Below are 21,132 nucleotides of genomic sequence, written 5' to 3'. Positions count from 1 at the left end.
CCTATAGACCGATAAGCATGATCAGTCAAATGTATTTCCATCGACTGGTATTTCCATCAATGAATAAGCTAGAAAGCATTATTTCGCAATGGGATTTTTTTTATATCGGCTTTTCCCACCAAAAGAAATGCGGACCAAAGCGGCTAATGGAAACCCCTGGCATGAAGGTGCATTTATAATGGTTTGGAACTGGACAGGAGGCAAGAGAGGAGAGGGGGAGGAGAGCAGAGGAGAGATAGGGAAGGGAGAATTGATGGGAGTGAAATAAAGGAAATGGACTGAGAAGGAGAAAAGAGAGAAGGAGGGTCTACTCTCTGGTCCTTATATATGCAGTAAGGGAATAATGTCTGCTGTGTTAAGCAGGTTGTTCATGTCATTCTAGAGTTCTTTAACTGGGTTTGTACAACCCTCTAACCTTTCTGTTTTCTCTGCCCCCCCCCTCTCTCTCTCTCTCTCACACACACACACACACACACACACCTCCTTCCATCTCTCCCTCAGATGACCCAGCAGATGTCGGGCATCGCCATGAGTGGTAGTGTGTCAGCGCCACCCAGCTTTGTCCAACCAGGTGCTCCTGAGGGGGGTGGGTGGGACCCCCCTCGGGCCAGACCCTCAGCACCCAGCTGTGGAAGTGAGGGAGGGGACAGGGGAAAATTGTGAACGGGAGGCAGAGCTTCCATGTCCCCCCCAAATCCCCTCCTTTACCTTCTCCCACCAATCCCAAAACAGGAAACACACAGATGGTAATCTATGGACTGCTCCACTGTCCTCCCTCCTTCCCTTTTATCATTCCTTTAGAGACCTTCCCTCTACCTCTCTCTACCTCTCTCTGTGTGTTGAGGAGAGTCAAAGGGAAAGGGGGCGGAGTCTCGAGTGAAAACAGACTGGCATCTCTACATGTGACTTTCACTTTCATCTTCTTTTCACCTTTTTTTCATTTGGTAAAAAAACAAAAACATATTTTGGTCGAAAGAGAATCAAGCGTCTAATAATAATAATAAGGTATCATTACCAAAACCGATAGAGATTAAATAGATATTAAAATGGAAGATAAGGCTATCATGTTGGTGACCCAATCAATCTCATGTGTGTATATTGTACTGTACCCTCCCCCTTCCTCCCCTCTGGGCAATCAGAGCCCCTGTAGCAAAACATTGTATGATCCAGTACTGTATTACTGTATGTGTGTCTGAGATAGAGGCCTCCCACCTATCCCTCCCCGTCATGTTGTGTTCTACTGTCCCCTATCTTACTGTGGTGTTTGGTTGTGTGCAGTACAATAAGACCCACAGTTATGTATGATTCACTCTATATAATGCCAAGCCTGGTTACGTGTTCACATTAGTTGCTAGAACCGTGCTGGACATGACAATGTGAAAAGACAATATCTGAGCCAGCGCAGTATGGTTCGGCTCGGCCATATAGTGTGAACCAGACAGTAGATTGAGGCAAACAAACCTGGGGCAAGGAGCTAACAAGGGATGGGTGGGGAAGGAGACCAGACTGATATGAAGAAAGATATGATAACAGTGACGACATAAAGCTCCAGATGATTCAGGAACTGTGTTGACATTGGGAACCGAATGGAGCTGTCAGGGATTAGAACTGTTGTCTCAAAATCATGTGTACTTCCTGGTCTCTATTATGTCATAATCTCTGTCTAGTCCTGCTTTGTGTCATTCAATAGATTCTATAGTGGGGAAATAGGAAATCCAAGTGAAGAAATATTATAGGACATGGGGGAATATGGGACAAACATACAACAGAACAAACACACCCAATCACAGACATACACACACAGAGATATTGTGTAGTGTAGTTCTAAGGTGGAGATTCTATCCCTCTGCCAAGCAATAACAAGAGAACACACAAACACACAAATATACACTCATGAGAACACACACATACACACAGCGCGTACTCCAGGTTTATTTCTAATGGTGTTTACATTTTCTGGTGCCTAGTACAGAGAAAAAAAGTTTCCGTGCATTAAACAGTGAATAGCCATGAACTGTGTGACCATTTTTGTCCAATGACTCTTTTATTGTAAAGTTGTAGTTTATCTTTTGGTTATTTTCTTTTCTTTATTCCTTCTTTTACAAGAGGGTTCATTTGGAATCAAAGTTGTACTCCTGGAGTTTGTTCTTTGTAGTCCAGTGTGTCAGATCCACAGACACTTGAAGCCAAGAAGACCAACATTAATGTCGGCAGTACACAACTGGTGGCTGTCCTGTCACCTCTGACCATAGAACATCAGATTGCATTTTCTGGTCATTTCCCAACTATTCAACATGTTGAATGTCCACCGTTCATCGGCACCCAGCAAGTGATCTACTTCGCACTTCCTTTTACAGATAAACACACATACTGAACACAAATCTTGTTCCGTTTCATACAAACTGAACTTACATACTCAATGATCAGGCACACAGACAGACACACACACACACAGACAGACAGGTTTAGCCCACATACTTCAGAGGAAGTCCCCTCATAAGGGACTGGTCCACATATTGCAGTACAAGAGCAGAGTCCACTGGGAATGCATAGGTCACCTCAGTGCATTTTGGTCCACTTTGAGTTACAAATGAATCGGGGACCTCATTGAGCCAATCACAACATTCAGGCAGCAGTTCCCATCCATGCAATTGGTCTAAAGTGTCCATCATAGTGTAGTCAAGGTTATGGTCAAGCAAGGTGCTATCGGTAGTGTAGTTCCATAAATTACTGGCAGTCTGTCCGACCAATGGGCTTGTTTATTCCTCCCTGGTTATCCCGCCCGTTAGACCTCGATGACTATACTGTCCTGTCGATGTTTGGGCTCGTTGCCCAGATTCACCTTCTCTGTACGAGTGTGCCACACCAACACCTGAGACAGAGGGGGAGAGAGGGTTAGAGTGCACACCAGTGAACTGATATAAATGGGAATGCCAAAGCAAGGGTTCCACTATAGCAGAGACAACCCTGTGAAAAGGAATGGTGCCTGTTCAAATGCTCAAGAAAAGGCTCTGTGACAGAGAAAGTGAGGGAGTGTTTCAGACTGAACAGACTGATAGTTCTACCTTTTACTGTAGTACATGTGGAAGTGGCTCACTTCTATTTTCAACCCAGTCGATGGTGGTCATTTCTGTGTTCACACACACATGCAGTGATTGATTGTTTGGTGTGTGGTGCTATCCGTTCCCGTCTCCACATGTCATTTCCTGCTAATTGTCCCACTTTGCATATCCAATGAGACCAATGCTGCAGCCAGCGAAGCGGTGCAGAGGGTGGGGAGCAGCATGTGAGTGTCAACATTTCTGCGCAGTTTGTGTGCATTCCATTGTTCTCCCGAACCCCAACCAATATTCTAGTCCTGTCTGTAGGGAAGATCAGAATCTAGTTAGAACCCATGTGTTATAAGATGTTCTGGGAGAGGTTGGGGAGAATTGGGGGGGGGGGGGGGCGGGTGGTGCCTGCGTGCAGTCCAGTCTGTTCACACCCAAAGTGTGGACAGAGTGCCCTGTGCCAGTGTGCCTAGTGATAAGTCTCCTCAATCACGCTGTCTGCAACCTGCCCGGTACAGTTGAAACCGGGATTTAGCCGTGAAGAGCACCCTTCTCCAGCATTTCTATGGCCATCGAAAGGTGAGCATTTGGCCACTGATGTCTGTTCCAATGCCGAACTGCAGTCAGGTCAAGACCCTGGTGAGGACGACGAGCACACAGATGAGCTTCCATGACAGTTTGTGCAGAAATTCTTCAGTTGTGCAAACCCACAGTTTCATCAGCTGTCGGGGTGGCTGGTCTCAGACGATCCAGCATGTGAAGAAGCCGGATGTGGAGGTCCTGTGCTGGAGTGGTTACACCTGGTCTGCGCTTGTGAGGCCGGTTGGATGTACTGCCAAATTCTCTAAAACAACGTTGGAGAGGCAGCTTATGGTAGAGAAATTAACATACAATTATCTGGTAACAGCTCTGGTAGACATTCCTGTAGTCAGCATGCCAATTGCACGCTCCCTCAAAACTTGAGGCATTGTGATGGCATTGTGTTGTGTGAAAAAATTGCACATTTTAAAGTGGCATTTTATTGTCCCCAGCACAAGGTGCACAAGTGTAATGATCATGCTGTTTAATCAGCTTCTTGATATGCCACACCTGTCAGGTGGATGGATTATCTTGACAAAGTACAAATGCTCAATAACAGGGATGTAAACAAATTTGTACCCAAAATTTGAGAGAAATAAGCTTTTTGTACATATGGAACACTTCTGGGATCTTTTATTTCAGCTCATGAAACCAAAACTTTATATGTTGTTGATATTTTTGTTCAGTATATTTCCTCTCTGATGCTTAAGGTTAGCATGTGAAGAATGTAAGCTTATCCCAGATCTGTAACTAAGGGCAACCTACTGTACATGGAGCCTGGCTGGGTTGTTATTAGGGATGATGTCACGTCCTGCTGGCAATGTAACCGTGGGTGATAAGTGATGATGTCACATCCTGCTAATAGTGTATATAAATATCAGCCTACAGCGGCCCCATTAACTTAATGGGCTGATAATGATGATGACTCTACTAGTGTCTTATGCTGCACAGGAGAGGAGGGAGAGGGTTAGCCTAACTGATGAGATGACACAGTCAGACAAGAGGCTATATTAGGAAATTGCGTTTCATCCCAGAAAGTTTAACCAATGGAAACAGTGTTACTGTCAGGACAACTTTTTTGTTGTTGACCTAATAACACTGTTGCCACGGTAACAGTGATAGGCTAGACTACTCACCCTTGTGCAGTTGTTGGCTTTCGGCTCCAGGTCTCCCACCTTTGTGATCTGCTTCAGGAAGTCAGACTCCTGCATGCCGGGCTGGGAACCCCTGCGCTTAAACAGCGCCCGCGGGCTCCCCAGAACCACCTGGAGGTTTACTGCAAAACCTGGAGAAGAGGAAGAGGAGGGTTTAAGGCCTTCTATGATCATGGTCAGAGGATTACACAAAAATTCAGTCTCAACCATTACATGTCATTCTCACATTGGATGTGCTATACTGTTCGGAGAGAGCAATTGAGAGGGGCAACAGGATCAATTCATTTCTTGCATCACTCCTTGACGTAATTATATACAGATCATTGATAACCTTGAACTATTGGAACTGGGTCCCTATCCCACTATGGTGAACTGCATACTAGAGATCAGGTAAGACATTTGAGTGTGTGTGCACGTGTGTTTGTTGTTCATGACTATGCATTGAGAATGCCAAGCTTTGACACAGGAAGAGCCCGCTACAGTATTTCATATGACCCTCCTTATCTCAGTTACAGTATACACTGAGTGTGGAAACCATTACGAACACCTTCCTAATATTGAGTTGCACTGCATTTTGCCCTGAAAACAGCTTCAATTCGTCATAGTATGGACTTCAAGGTGTCAAAAGCATTCCACAGTGATGCTTCCCACAGTTGTGTCAAGTTGGCTGGATGTCCTTTGGGTGGTGGACCATTCTTGATACACACAGGAAACTGAAAAGTCCATTAGCGTTGCAGTTCTTGACACACTCAAACCGGTGCACCTGGCACCTAATACCATACCCAATTCAAAGGCAGTTAAATCTTTCGTCATGCCCTTCACACTCTGAATGGCACACATACACAATCCATGTCTCAATTATATCAAGGCTTTAACATCCTTCTTTAACCTGTCTCCTCCCATTCATCTATACTGATCGAAGTGGATTTAACAAGTGACATCAATAAGAGATCATAGCTTTGACCTGGATTCACCTGGCCAGTCTGTCATGGGGTTCCAGCAAGTGTTCCTAATGATTTGTACACTCAGTGAATATGCCATCCTACTGAGATTGGGGTGTGCTGATGGCTGCATGGAATAGCTTATTATGTGTCCTTGCCTCCTCGTTTCCAGTGAGCACACTGTTTTCTAGGCCAAAACACTACTCACATGGGTATTCTACTTCTCCACTGAGACATTGTGAGATTGTTTGTGTGAGTTTTAATGCGTGAGAGTGTGCATGCACGTTTATGTGCATGTGCGAGAGTGTGTTGTGTATTTCCTGTATTTTGAAGTCACCAGTTTAACACACAGATCCGCAGTGTATGAGTCCAGTGAGATCTGCCTATTGGGTCAGTTCTAAATCAAATCAAATCTTATTTGTCACATACATATGGTTAGCAGATGTTAATGCGAGTGTAGCGAAACGCTTGTGCTTCTAGTTCCGACTATACTGTAATATCTAACAAGTAATCTAAGAAGTTCACAACAACTACCTTATACACACACAAGTGTAAAGGAATTAATAAGAATATGTACATATAAATATATGGATGAGCGATGGCCGAACGGCATAGGCAAGATGCAGTAGATGGTATAGAGTACAGTATATACATATGAGATGAGTAATGTAGGTTATGTAAACATTAAATAAAGTGGCATTGTTTAAAGTGACTAGTGATACGTTTATTACATCCAATTTTTTATTATTAAAGTGGCTAGAGATTTGAGTCAGTATGTTGGCAGCAGCCACTCAATGTTAGTGATGGCTGTTTAACAGTCTGATGGCCTTGAGATATAAGCTGTTTTTCAGTCTCTCGGTCCCAGCTTTGATGCACCTGTCCTGACCTCACCTTCTGGATGATAGCAGGGTGAACAGGCAGTGGCTCGGGTGGTTGTTGTCCTTGATGATCTTTTTGGCCTTTCTGTTATATCGGGTGGTGTAGGTGTCCTGGAGGGCAGGTAGTTTGCCCCCGCTGATGCGTTGTGCAGACCTCAATACCCTCTGGAGAGCCTTGGGTTGTGGGTGGAGCAGTTGCCGTACCAGGCTGTCATACAGCCCGACAGGATGCTCTCGATGGTGCATCTGTAAAAGTTTGTAAGTGTTTTTGGTGACAAGCCAAATTTCTTCAGGCTCCTGAGGTTGAAGAGGCGCTGTTGCGCCTTCTTCACCACGCTGTCTGTGTGGGTGGACCATTTCAGTTTGTCTGTAATGTGTACGCCGAGGAACTTAAAACTTTCCACCTTCTCCACTACAGTCCCGTCGATATGGATAGGGGGGTCCTCCCTCTGCTGTTTCCTGAAGTTCACGATCATCTCCTTTGTTTTGTTGATGTTGAGTGTGAGGTTATTTTCCTGACACCACATTCCGAGGGCCCTCACCTCCTCCCTGTAGGCCGTCTCGTCATTGTTGGTAATCAAGCCTACCACTGTAGTGTCATCTGCAAACTTGATGATTGAGTTGGAGGCGTGTATGGCCACGCAGTCATGGGTGAACAGGGAGTACAGGTGAGGGCTGAGAACGCACCCTTGTGGGGCCCCAGTGTTGAGGATCAGTGGGGTGGAGATGTTGTTTCCTACCCTCACCACCAGGGGGCTGTCCGTCAGAAAGTCCAGGACCCAGTTGCACAGGTCAGGGTCGAGACCCAGGGTCTCTAGCTTAATGACGAGTTTGGAGGGTACTATGGTGTTAAATGCTGAGCTGTAGTCGATGAACAGCATTCTTACATAGTTATTCCTCCTGTCCAGATGGGTTAGGGCAGTGTGCAGTGTGATTGCGATTGTGTCGTCTATGGACCTATTGGGGCGGCAAGCAAATTGGAGTGGGTCTAGGGTATCAGGTAGGGTGGAGGTGATATGATCCTTGACTAGGCTCTCAAAGCACTTCATGATGACGGAAGTGAGTGCTACGGGGCGATAGTCGTTTAGCTCAGTTACCTTAGCTTTCTTGGGAACAGGAACAATGCTGGGCCTCTTGAAGCATGTGTGAACAGCAGACTGGGATAGGGATTGATTGAATATGTCCATAAACACACCAGCCAGCTGGTCTGCGCAAGCTCTGAGGACGCGGCTAGGGATGCCGTCTGGGCCGGCAGCCTTGCGAGGGTTAACACGTTTAAATGTTTTACTCACGTTGGGAATGGAGTGTGCTAATGGCTGCATGGAATAGCGTATTATGTGTCCTTGCCTCCTTGTTCTATCAGACATATTACTGAGCAATAAGTGATACCACAGTGAAAGCCCAGAAGCTGTAACAGGTGTGATAGATGGGTATGAAAGCCATTATAAGATAGACTCTTAATCTCTTAACCTGCAGCTAAAATGGTATGAAGACTGGTGCATCTGTTAGCAATGCCTGCCTGTTATCGATGCAGTTTCTGTCTCAATAGTTTCATCCAGCTTCCTTTCCTGGCTTCATTTCCTTGTGTCCTTTTCTCTATGGTTCTGTTTCTGTGCATCATATGTAAAGTAGTGAAAGTCTACACACCCTTTGCACATAACATGATGCTGCCACCACAATACTTGAAAATACACAGGGTTTCACTCTGAGCTACGTTGTATTGGATTTGACCTGATCCTGTAGATTAAAATGTTTGCTGTTTTGTCTTGCATTAGTACTTAACGTCCTTGTTACCAACAGAATGGATGAGCTTGAGCGATTTCTACAAAAACAATGGATATAGAGTATGTTACCCTAAGAGTTGTGCAATGTTGGTAGAATCTTATTCAAAATGATTCACAGCTCTAATGCTGCCAAATGTGCTTCTACCAAGTATTAACTCTGCAGTGTGAAGACATACTATTGGAAAATGTCACCGGAGGGGATGGCTGCCGTTTTACAGGCTCCTAACCAATTGTGCTATTTTGTGTGTTTTTTACGCATTGTTTGTAACTTATTTTGTACATAATGTTCATGCTACCGTCTCTTATGACCGAAAAGAGCTTCTGCATATCAGAACAGCGACTACTCACCTCGAACTGGATAAAGATTTTTGATTTAATGAGTCTGACGCAAAGGATATAATGTTGCTCCCGGAAAAGGTACAAATCCCCGTCATTCACATTAAGAAAAGAAGATACCGGGGGTGCAGATCAGGGTGCGTTGTGAGAATTAGTCGGCAAGTGGGTAACCCGCCTCTACTATCTGTTCTATTGGCCAACGAGCAATAACTGGAGAATAAACTGGATGAGCTCCGTTTGAGACTATCCAACTAACGGACATTAAAAATGGCAATATCTTATGTTTTACCAAGTTGTGGCTGAACGACGACACGGATAATATACAACTTTCCGGTTTTCCGGAAATAATATTAAGGTTGTCTTGAGGTGTTGCTCGTCTTGAGGTATTGCTCACACACAGAGATGCGTACAATGCTCTCCCTCACCCTCCATTTGGCAAATCTTACCATAATTCTATCATCCTGATTCCTGCTTACAAGCAAAAACTAAAGCAGGTAGTACCAGTGATACGTTCAATATGGAAGTGGTCAGATGACGCGGATGCGTATTTTGCTAGCACAGAAAGGAATATGTTCTGGGATTCATCCAATGGCATTGAGCAGTATACCACCTCAGTCCCCGGCTTCATCAATAAGTGCATCGACGACGTCATCCCCACGGTGACCGTATGTATATATGCCCTGAGACGAACCATCAAACAGGCAAAGCATCAATACAGGACTAAGATTGAATCCTACTACGCCGGCTCTGTTCCTGACGACTTTGTGTTCACACTCTCCGTAGCCGATGTGAGCAAGACCTTTTAAACAGGTCAAAATTCACAATGCCGTGGGGCCAGAAGGATTACCAGGACGTCTACTCAGAGCATGCGTTGACCACATGCCAAGTGTCTTCACTGACATTTTCAACCTCTCCCTGACCGAGTCTGTAATACCTACATATTTCAAGCAGACCACCATAGTCCCTGTGCTCAAGAAAGACTGTTGGAAAGCATTCCTCATGTAGCTGGTTGAGAGAATGCCAAGAGGTTGTGCAAAGCTGTCATCAAGGCAAAAGGTGGCAACTTTGAAGAATCTCAAATAGAAAATATATTTTGATTTGTTTAACACTTTTTTGGTTACTACATGATTCCATATGTGTTATTTCATAGTTTTCATCTCTTCAATATTAGTTTAAAATGTTGAAAATAATAAAAATAAAGAAAAACCCTGGAATGAGTAGGTGTGTCCAAACTTTTGACTGGTACTGTATGTGAGAATGCTGTTCATTGACTACAGCTCAGTGTTCAACACCATAGTGCCCATAAAGCTCATTAGTAAGCTAAGGACCCTGGGACTAAACACCTCCCTCTGCAACTGGATCCTGGACTTCCTGATGGGCCACCCCCAGGTGGTAAGGGTAGGCAACAACACATCTGCCACGCTGATCCTCAACATGGGGGCCTCTCAGGGTTGCGTTCTTAGTCCTCTCCTGTACTCCCTGTTCACCCACGACTGCGTGGCCAAGCACAACTCCAACACCATCATTAAGTTTGCTGACGACACAACAGTGATCAGCCTGATCACCGACAACAATGAGATAGCCTATAGGGAGGAGGTCAGAGACCTGGCAGTGTGGTGCCAGGACAACAACCTCTCCCTCAACGTGAGCAAAACAAAGGAGACTGTGGAATACAGGAAAAGGAGGGACGAACACGCGTCCTTTCACATGGGAGCGGGTCGAGAGTTTCAGGTTCCTTGGTGTCCACATCACCAACAAACTATCATGGTCCAAACACACCAAGAAAGTTTTGAAGAGGGCACGACAACGCCTTTTCCTCCTCAGGAAACTGAAAAGATTTGGCATGGGTCCCCAGATTCTCAAAAGGTTCTACAGCTGAACCATTGAGAGCATCCTGACTGGTTGCATCACTGCCTGGTATGACAACTGCTCCGCATCCGACCGGAAGGCACTACAGAGGGCAGTGCGTATGGCCCAGTACGTCACTGGGGCCAAGCTTCCTAACATCCAGGACTTATATACTAGGTGGTTTTTCAGAGGCACCTTCAGAGGAAGGTCGGGACTTCAGAGGAAGGTTTGGGACCTTCAGAGGAAGGTCCCAAAAATTGTCAAAGACTCCAGTCACCCAAGTCATAGACTGTTCTCTCTGCATGGCAAGCAGTACTGGAGTACCAAGTATAGGTCCAAAAGGCTCATTTACAGCTTCTACCCACAAGCCATAAGACTGCTGAACAATTAATCAAATGGCCACCCGGACTATTTGCATAGCCTCATTATTGTTTTTTTATTGTGTTACTTCTTTTATTTTTTACTTCAGTTTATTTAGTAAATATTTTCTTAACTGCATTGTTGGTTAAGGGCTTGTCAGTAAGCATTTCATGGTATTCTGTGTATGTGACAATTAAAATGGTATTTTATTTGATACGCAATCAAGACATCTTCGTTTTGAAATGTTTATTACTTACCAGGTAAAATAAGGGTAGAGATGTACAGAATTGTGTGTGTTTGTGCCTACACCAGAAGAATACTAAACCATCTCCTCATTCTCTGGTCCAATTGTGGCCTATTAAATGGGATGGAGTAGAGATGGGACAGCTTAGTTGGCTCACTTAGCTGCTAACAATAGCCTCCAATACCACAATACAAGTTATTAAGGCAAACGCTGCAATTTATTCACTGCTCAACACTGCCCATTCTACATTGGATGTATATGTATAGTGATTAAAGGGGGTTATTGTGCATGCGTATGCAAGTGTGAGCACACATGGGTGTACGCATGTATCTGTGTCTTTGTGTGTATGACTTGTCTGGCTGTGTCCATTTATGTGCACGCTTGAGTGTTAGTGTGTGTGGTTAGTGGGACCATTAATGCCGGAGGGACCACTAGATGGGTTTGTTTTGTGCAGAGAGCAAGAGAGAGACAGGAGAAAGAGAGAGAGGGGGCTGAAGTGGTGAGCAGCATCACAGCGTCCCACTTAACTTTTAAATGTGCTTACAGAAGCTTGCCCCTGACTGACCCTTTCAGAGAGGGAACGAAAACAGTCTCCCACTCCTCACCCCAAACACAAAAGGCCATTAATAGTGTGGAGCAGTTTACACCACCAAGATGGGATGCATTCCAAACTGAAAACGTACAGTTATAACTATAACAATTGTTTCCTGAAAGAGGGAGCGGGGTACAACACAGCTATCGGGAGTTTGTGCGCTACGGCCCTCTACTGAAGAACATTAGAATCATGCCTGACAAGGCCAATGAACACAGGGCCTCACCGGAAGCCCCGCCTTCCACAGGTGATAAACACCAGGCACAAATTCATTCTTTCAATTCAGTACCGCTCTTCACCAAGCTCAGAACTGGGCGGAACGGGTCCGAATAGCTGTTGTTCCTCGTTTCCCTCCTTCAGAGAACAGTAGTTATAGTCATAACTGTACATTCCCTTTCAGTCTGACAACTCGGTACAACACAGCTATGGGGATATGAAATCACGTCCTGGCCCGACTTTTGCTGACACAATATGAAATGGCCTACCGGCAAACCATTCAGAGTTCCAACCCAATAGGAAATCCTGCTGTACCTGCGTATTTCACAATCTGCGCGCTGCCTAATGACCCTCTCCTGCCCCAGCCATAAGGGCAGATTGACAGATTTTTCACCTTGTCTGCTCGGGTATTAGTACCAGCGACCTTTCGATTATTGGCCCAATGCTCTAACCCCTAGGTTACCTGCGGTCCTAGGCTACCTGCACCCAAATCCCGAGTGGGCGCAATTGGTTTAGAAACCGGCCTAAGACTGCTCATACCTTTAAAAAAATGCACTGCCAGGGGATGAGCCCCTGGAGTGGCACCATCAATTCCCACATGACATGCTGAAATAACCCCTGTATGCATGTAAAAAAAACTTTTTTATCATAGATGTTATCATGCCCACCAGAATTAGGTACCGGTGACACTGCACCTTGTAACCCAGCTGTAAAAAGGGACAGACAGCTCTGAAAAATGTACCCATCGGTGATAACAGACAGGGCGATACATAATTGAATCCAATTCCTAGGAATGAAACGCGTTGACCAGGAGACAGACAGCTCATTTTGGAGTTCATAAGAACCACAGCGACTGTGTGTGGGATAAAAGCATGATTGCCAACCACCAACTGAGTCCGTAATCTGTATCAATAAGCACCTCAAAGGGACTAGTGAGCTAGAGGGAGGAATCAGCAATGAATCCAGTAATATGCCACCTGTGGGGAGGGGTGCGCTCTTTTGGGCAAAGAGCGCCTGGTACTGTACAGCCCGCCTGAAACCTGGCCCTTTAATGGGTACAGGAACTCCAGCAATGGTCGACAATGTACCCAGGTCGGCCATAGCCAAACACGGAGGCACTGTTGCCACAGTACCGTATGCTAGCCAACGTCAGCCATACAGCTTCTTAGTCTTGCTATGCCAGAACCCAGCTATCTGCATTATCCTCGTGGGCTAGCACTTGCAAAGCCCGCTGCCAACAAAGAACTAGCCAAAGAACAATGAGTGGCGTCTTCCTTCGGTCTCGAGAACCTCTCCGAATGCAACACGGTTCATCTAGAATAACCAAGCGACTGAAAGCTACGTGTGCTAAACGAGAGAGAGAGAGCGCGCTACACAAAAAATTCCACCATGGGAGGTAGGAATAGCCAGTGGCAGTACACTAGCTCGCCTTTAAAAGTCAGCTAACCTGGCTAGCATGCTATGCAGCGCTGTTTAGCTAGCCTGATCCCGTCCACATAAGATTGGATCATCAACCAAGTCTGAGAAGAGGTGCTTGACTGAGGCAGGCACAGGTGGCAGGCAGGGAGTGCTCACTGACCCCGCTGCCCTCTCCCTTCAAGTCGCCTCACTTCGCCCTTAGTTGGCGACAGAGCGCACAGCAACTGGGTTGAGTTAGGGCAGTTTCTGCATGCCTCAGCCCAGGCAGACAAGGCATTTGATCCGGCCCAGGCCCCAATTCATCCCCGGGTCCCTTTACTCAGACCTAGCCGAGGTATGGGCACCTGTGAGAGGAAGCCATAAGAATTCCACACGTTTGCCAAGGGAACCTGCGCGCACCATGGACTAGGGGAACAGTGCCAGCCACCGGGCAAGCCACTGTTACTGACCCGAGTGGAGGCAGCCGTAGCATGCACCACACCGAGACATATCAGGCAATAAAATGTGAGTTTCTATTAATGTTATTTGGGCATGGTCTTGAACCCAAACTCGGCTTGTTAGCCTTCATTGTTTTACTGAGTTACAGTCCGTATAAGGAAATCAGTCAATTTAAATAAACTAATTAGGCTCTAATCTATGGATTTCACAAGACTGGGAATACAGATATGCATCTGTTGGTCACAGATACAGTACCTTTGAAAAATAGGTAGGGGCAAGGATCTAAAAACCAGTCAGTATCTGGTGTGACCATCATTTGCCTCATGCAGCGAGACACATCTCCTTCGCATAGAGTTGATCAGGCTGTTGATTGTGGCCTGCGGAATATTGTCCGATTCATCTTCAATGCCTGTGCAAAGTTGCTGGATATTGGCGGGAACTGGAACACGCTTGGAAGTACTGGGACATTTTCAGCTTCCAGGAATTGTGTGCAGATCCTTGCCACATGAGGCCGTGCATTATTATACTGAATCATGAGGTGATGGTGGTGGATGAATGTCACGATAATGGGCCTCAGGATCTTGTCACGGTACCTCTGGGCATTCAAATTGCCATCAATAGAATATATTGTCTTCGTTGTTTGCAGCTTATACCTGCCCATACCATAACCCACCGCCACAATGGGGCATTCTGTTCACAACATTGACACACGCCATCTGCCCGGTACAGTTGAAACTGGGATTCATCAGTGAAGTGCACACTTCTCCAGGGTGCCAGTGGCCATAGAAGGTGAGTATTTGCCTACTGAAGTTGATTACGACGCCGAAACTGCAGTCGGGTCAAGACCCTGATGAGGACAACGAGCACACAGATGAGCTTCCATGACAGTTGGCAGTTTGTGCAGAAATTCTTCAGTTGTGCAAACCCACAGGTATATCAGCTGTCGGGGTGGCTGGTCTCAGACGATCCCGCATGTGAAGAAGCCGGATGTGGAGGTCCTGGGCTGACATGGTTACAGGTCGCCTGCGTTTGTGAGGCCGGTTGGTCATACTGCCAAATTCTCTAAAACAACATTGGAGGCGGCTTATAGTAGAGAAATGAACATTAAATTATCTGGCAACAGCTTTGTTGCACACTCAGCATGCCGATTGCATGCTCCCTCAAAACTTGAGACATCTGTGGCATGTGTTGTGTGACAAAACTGCACATTTTAGAGTTGCCTTTTATTGTCCTCAGCACAAGGTGCACCTGTGTAATGATCATGCTTTTTTAATCAGCTTCTTGATATGCCTCACCTGTCAGGTGGATGGATTATCTTGGCAAATGAGAAATGCTCACTAACAAGGATGTAAACAAATCTGTGTACACAATTTGAGATAAGTAGTCATTTTGTGCGTATGGAACATTTCTGGGATTTTCATTTCAGCTCATGAAACATGGGACCAACACTTTACATGTTACGTTTATATTTTGGTTAGTATAGTTACCAAACATTAACGCGCAACATCCAGAAGGATGAGCACGCCCTCCTTACGTGGGACAATTAAGTTGGAGCAAAGCCTGATACATTTACAAATAAATGTGAGTCACGGTGTTCATTGGCAATGTCAGGCATGATTCTAATGTTCTTCAGTAGAGGTCACTAGCAAACTCCCCATAGCTGTGCTGTAAGAAGTTGAACAACTGAAAGGGAACCACTGGTGTCTGTTCCTCTACCGTAGATGACTAACTACAGTAAATGCACTTTACCTGCCATGTCGATGGCGAAGGGACGGTCGGGCCTCCAGCCAGTGTACCAGCCCACCACTTTGCCTTTCTCCACTATGGGACGCTCGTACCGCCGCCCACTGACCAGCCCAACCGGCCACACTGACACACCCCGTGTTGAACGCATCTAGAGACACAGAGAGGTTGAGAGAGTTAGACACACAAACACAAACACACAGAAGTCCCATGGGCCACACAGACAGACACACATCTGAAAACACAGGAGAGGTCAAAGCAATAGGATTCTTGGTGTGAATTTTCTCCAGGCTTGTCCAGCTCTTTCATATCAGTGCAGATAGAGGATAGCAGACAAGAAGGCTGTTATAGACTTTTGAGATGTGTCCATATGTAGAACTCCCTGCCCCCCTAAAAAAAGATAAAGCTGTGAAGTTGATCAACAACCACATTTATTTTGTGGAAAACCCAAAAAATATTTTTTTTTATATTATCTTCACTGAAAAATAGAATTTTTCAAGAAAAATTTGTACCCACACACTGAAGGCTGCAAACGTCTGTGTACGCTATCCCTGATACAGTGATAAAATACAACAAATAAAACATTTAAGTATGTTTTATGCAACATCTTTTTGAGTGCAGACCCATCACACCCTTTTGCTTATCTGAAATTATGGGTTTTACGCACTAACCAAACTTCTGGGAGAGCACTATGGTTCCCTTTAAATTAGCTTTCGTGGAAAAGCAGAGATGTCTGATGAAATCTGAAAAGAGGAAAATAAGCTTGGCTAGACGGCTTTCTTCTCTGGATTCTACACTAAATGGTACATTTTCACTGTGAATGAATTCACACACAGACGGGAGCAGTGTAGATCCAGACTCTGTGTGGGGAAGTGTGTAGCCTTGAAGTGTGGAACACCTGACGGATCTCTCTGTGTGTGTGTGTGTGTGTGTGTGTGTGTGTGTGTGTGTGTGTGTGTGTGTGTGTGTGTGTGTGTGTGTGTGTGTGTGTGTGTGTGTGTGTGTGTGTGTGTGTGTGTGTGTGCAATTACTACAACCAAGTCCAAATAATTGGCATCCTTGATAAAGATGAGCAAAAAATACTCTAAAACAAATAACACATATACTGAGCTATATTGAATTCTCAAAAACAAGTAATTATTTTTTTTGCTCAAAAAGATAGGGGTCAAAAGTATTGGAACCCCTGTTTTCAATACCTTTCAATACCTCACCTTGCCAGGATAACGGCACAGAGCCTTATTTCTAAAATGTTTTATGAGATTGGAGAACATTGGGAGGGATCTTAGATCATTCCTCCATAAAAAAAATCTTTCCAGATCCTTGATGTCTTTCGTCTGCGCTTCTGGACTGCCCTTTTCAATTCAAACCACAGGTTTTTAATGGGGTTCAAGTCCAGAGACTGAAATGACCATTGCAAAATGTTGATTTTGTGTTCTCAAATCTCATAAAAGATTCTAGTCTCAGTGCCGTTATCTTCCAAGGTGAGGTATTGAAAACAGGGGTGCCAATAATTTTGCCCCTTCTATTTTTGAGAAAAAATCATTACTTGTCAAACAAAACACACTTTCAGGTCTTGCCATAGATTTTCCAGTAAATCAAATATGTAACTCGGCCACTCAGGAACATTCACTGTCTTCTTGGTAAGAAATTCCAGAGTAGATTTGGCCATGTCTTTAAGGTTATTGTCCTTTTGAAAGGCGAATTCATCTCCAAGATTTTGCCTTTGCATAGCTCCATTCTGTTTATTTTTTTTTAAGGATTACCCATAACATGATGCAGCCACCACTATGCTTGAAAATATGGAGAGTGGTACTCACTAATGTGCTGTATTGGGTTTGCCCCAAACATAACACTTTGTATTCAGGAAAAGGTTAACTGCTTTATCACATTTTTTTGCAGTATTACTTTAGTACCTTGTTTCAAACAGTAGGCATGTTTAGGAATATTTTTATTCTGTACAGGCTTCCTTCTTTTCACTCTGACAATTAGGTTAGTATTGTGGAGTAACTACAATGTTGTTGATCCATCCTAAGTTTTCTCCTTTCACAGGCAATAAACTCTGTAACTGTTTTACAACATTGGCCTCATGGAAGGGCCTAAGGCACTGCAGTCTAAGGCACTGCATCACAGTGCAAGCTGCGTCACTACAGATCCTGGTTTGATCCCAGGCTCTATCACAGCCGGCCGCGACTGGGAGACCCATGAGGCGGCACACAATTGGCCCAGCGTCGTCCGGGTTAGGGGACGATTTGGCCGGCCGGGTTATCCTTGTCCCATTGCGCTCTAGCGACTCCTGTGGCAGGCCGGGCGCAATGTACGCTGACACGGTCACCAGGTATACGGTGTTTCCTACGACACATTGGTGCGTCTGGCTTCCGGGTTAAGCGAGCATTGTGTCAAAAAGCAGTGCGGCTTGGCGGGGTTGTGTTTCGGAGGATGCACAGCTCTCGACCTTCGCCTCTCCCGAGTGCGTACCAGAGTTGCAGCGATGGGATAAGACTGTAACTACCAATTGGATATCCCGTAATTGGGGAGAATAAAAACAAAACCCCAAAATATATATATGTATTTTTTTTTAAATATTGGCCTCATGGTGAAATCCCTGAGCGGTTTCCTTCCTCTCCGGCAACTGAGTTAGGAAGGACACCTGTGTCTTTGTAGTGACTGGGTGTATAGATACACCATCAAAAGTGTAAATAAGTTCGCCATGCACAAAGAGATATTGAATGTCTGCTTTTTTTTATCCAACTACCAATAGATGCCCTTCTTTGCAAGCCCTTGGAAAACCTCCCTGGTCTTTGTGGTTGAATCTGTGTTTGAAATTCCCTGCTCGACTGAAGGACCTTACAAATAATTGTATGTGTTGGGTATGGAGATGAGGTAGTTATTCAAAACTAATGTTAAACACCATTATTGCACACAGAGATAGTCAATGCAACTTATTAACTGACTTGTGTCATGGCCATGACACTTGTTAAGCACATGTTTACTCTTTAAGTTATTTAGGCTTGACATAACAAAGGGGTTGAATACTTATTGACGCAATACATTTAAGCTTTTAATGTATTAATTTGTAAACATTTCTAAAAACATAATTCCACTTTGACATCATGGGGTATTGTGTGTAGACCAGTGACGCAAAATCTAAATGTAATCAATTTTAAATTCAGGCTGTAACAACAATATGTGGAAAAAGTCAGCGGGTCTGAATACTTTCTGAAGACAAAGCAGCAGGATTAGCTATGGAACAGAGGTAAAACATGTCATGGAAATGTGTGTGTGATTGATTGGTTGATTGATTTGTCGATTGATTAACTGATGCACATACATATCCAGTGCTTCGTGTGACTGTGTGAAATGATATGACTGCATATTCATTCTAAAAGCAGCGTAAGGTTGTTTCTAAGTCCCATCTCTAGGAAATACAGGATGTGCACATCTCCTCCCATCCTCCTTATTATTACACACAGAGTGAGTTAATGCAACTTATTATCTGACTTGTTAGCAAATGTTTATTCCTGGACTTATTTAGGCTTGCCATAACAAAGGGGTTGAATACTTATTGACTCGACATTTCAGCTTTTAATTTTTAATTAATTTGTAAGAATTTCCAAAAACATAATTTCACTTTGATGTTATGGTGTGTAGGCCAGTAACAAAAAATATCACTTTACTCCATTTCACTGTAACACAATAAAATATGGAAAATTCAAGGGGTGTGAATACTTTCTAAAGGCACTGTATATGCTTGCTTGTGTGTGCATATGTACCCTTGTGTGTGTACGCTTGTGTGTGTGTGTGCCATTTCATTCCTTATTCCAACCCCACTACGGATCCCATTCTAGTGCAATTCTCTTTACAGAACATCAAACCACCTGAAAGAAGTCACTTGTAAGGGGCAAAACATACAAAACAATATTGGATTACAGAGCGACAATGTTGCTGTGTGATTTGTCACACAAACGGTCAGGGCAGGGCCTACATCTTTCATGTCTCCTCTCTTACTCTCAGCACTCAACAGACTGATGGGAAGGCTCTCTCTCTCTCTCTTCTTCTCCCCCTTTACCTCTGAGCGATGGACACATCTTTGAAGCCCTCTCTTCTAATGCTGTGGCCCTTGACCTTGCGCGACACTAAAACCCTTCTCCCCTTTCTGTTTCCGCTACAGTTTTTTTTCCAAAAGGCTTCTGGTCGGGTCTATAAAAATGGTAACGAAAAGAGAGAGAGTGTCCGTTCACTCAGTGTTTTCTGCTCCCGTGTGTAGTCTTATTTTAGCTTCGTGGTACAGCATCGTTTCTACCTGTAACGGTCTTTGAATGGTTTTTAACCTGAGTAGCCTGATGACGACTGTTGTGGATGAATCATATAGATGACACTAGGGAGCAGCAAAATAAATGAGTGGACATTCATTTGGTTCAAATTAGGTTTTGTCCAGCTTCTGTGGCCCATTTGGATATGCATAATTCCTCCAATTAATGGAGACTAAGGGATGGTTCAGGTGTTTAAAATGCATCCTTAAAAATGCATCCAGTGTATTTTGACTTACAAATGTACTTCTTGCCCTACCCACAAGGCACTCCTATAAGTCTGACATGATTGGATAGTTGTGAGCAATATAGTGGAAATTCCACCCAGCCTTTCAGAAGGAAACGTCTATCATAGTGTTGCTTCTCTCTGATATTTTCAGATCTACAGGAGTGCCTACGGGGGTAGCAGTCATATGTTAATCTGAGAGAATAGCATTGACGAGAGCAGCGGGATGAAAGAACTGTGGTTTCATTTATCCAATCACATACAGATCAGTGATTACTTCAAGAAAGGGAGGAAAGAAGGATGAATGTTCAATTGGACCAGCGCCTCAAAGCGAAAAGCATAGGGAGACCTGGGAACTGTAAAGATTGACTAAAAGCTCTAGCCTCTGCAGCCATAGACCCAGACTGTCAAAACCAACATCAACCTCTAACACCTGAGTTAGTCAATACCCTTCAGACAGAATTCATCTGCAGAGAATTCTAGCTATAAAAGTGGAAAAGTGAATATTAAAAAAATATTGTTTTTGTGAGCCATAACATCCAATGGCTCTTTGATAGCGATTTGTAAGTCGCTCTGGATAAGAGCGTCTGCTAAATGACTTAAATGTAAATGTAAATGTGAGGAAACCAGAACCCATTAAGTTGGAGTGAGACACAGTAGCTGAGTTCCCGGTCTCTGTCTGAAAGGGAAGTACTGTCCAGAGGCATCATCTGACTGAGTGGTAGAGACCATAACCAGGGGAATGGAGGAATACGGCAGGTTACCATTTGACATGCATCCATGTCATCTATCTAATATTGAGTAGCAACTTAGTCAGTGAATGCCTAGGCTGCCTTTGTTTACACCCTATTAACAGAGGTAATATATGAAGGGTATGCATATACAATGGGACTTTAAATTATGCAGTACAAATCCATTATGAATGTGTTTCTCCCCCAGAGAAGAAGCTGTCATTTCATTGTGTGCTCAAATGCACTTTCGGATTTTAATCAAGCCTTCTCCATGTGTCATTAATAT

The 21,132-nt window shown here is 44.4% G+C and overlaps 1 protein-coding gene across 1 annotated transcript in view; it reads right to left on the bottom strand.

Annotated features, from left to right (window-relative positions):
- Positions 1 to 1,913: 1,913 nt before the first annotated feature.
- Positions 1,914 to 21,132, bottom strand: part of LOC115153208 (galactosylgalactosylxylosylprotein 3-beta-glucuronosyltransferase 2) — a 31,330-nt gene continuing 12,111 nt past the window's right edge. Inside the window, exons 2-4 of the mRNA XM_029698407.1 lie at positions 15,589 to 15,733; positions 4,766 to 4,914; positions 1,914 to 2,872 (exon numbers count right to left, since the gene is read on the bottom strand). Coding sequence (XP_029554267.1) covers positions 2,786 to 2,872; positions 4,766 to 4,914; positions 15,589 to 15,733 — 381 coding nt within the window. The 3' untranslated portion in view covers positions 1,914 to 2,785. The remainder of the gene's footprint in view (positions 2,873 to 4,765; positions 4,915 to 15,588; positions 15,734 to 21,132) is intronic.

Source organism: Salmo trutta, chromosome 18 (genome assembly GCF_901001165.1).
Source record: "Salmo trutta chromosome 18, fSalTru1.1, whole genome shotgun sequence".
Classification (NCBI taxonomy): Eukaryota; Metazoa; Chordata; class Actinopteri; order Salmoniformes; family Salmonidae; genus Salmo; species Salmo trutta.
The sequence above is the reverse complement of the archived record's forward strand: the minus strand, read 5'-3'. Positions and strand labels throughout refer to the sequence as shown.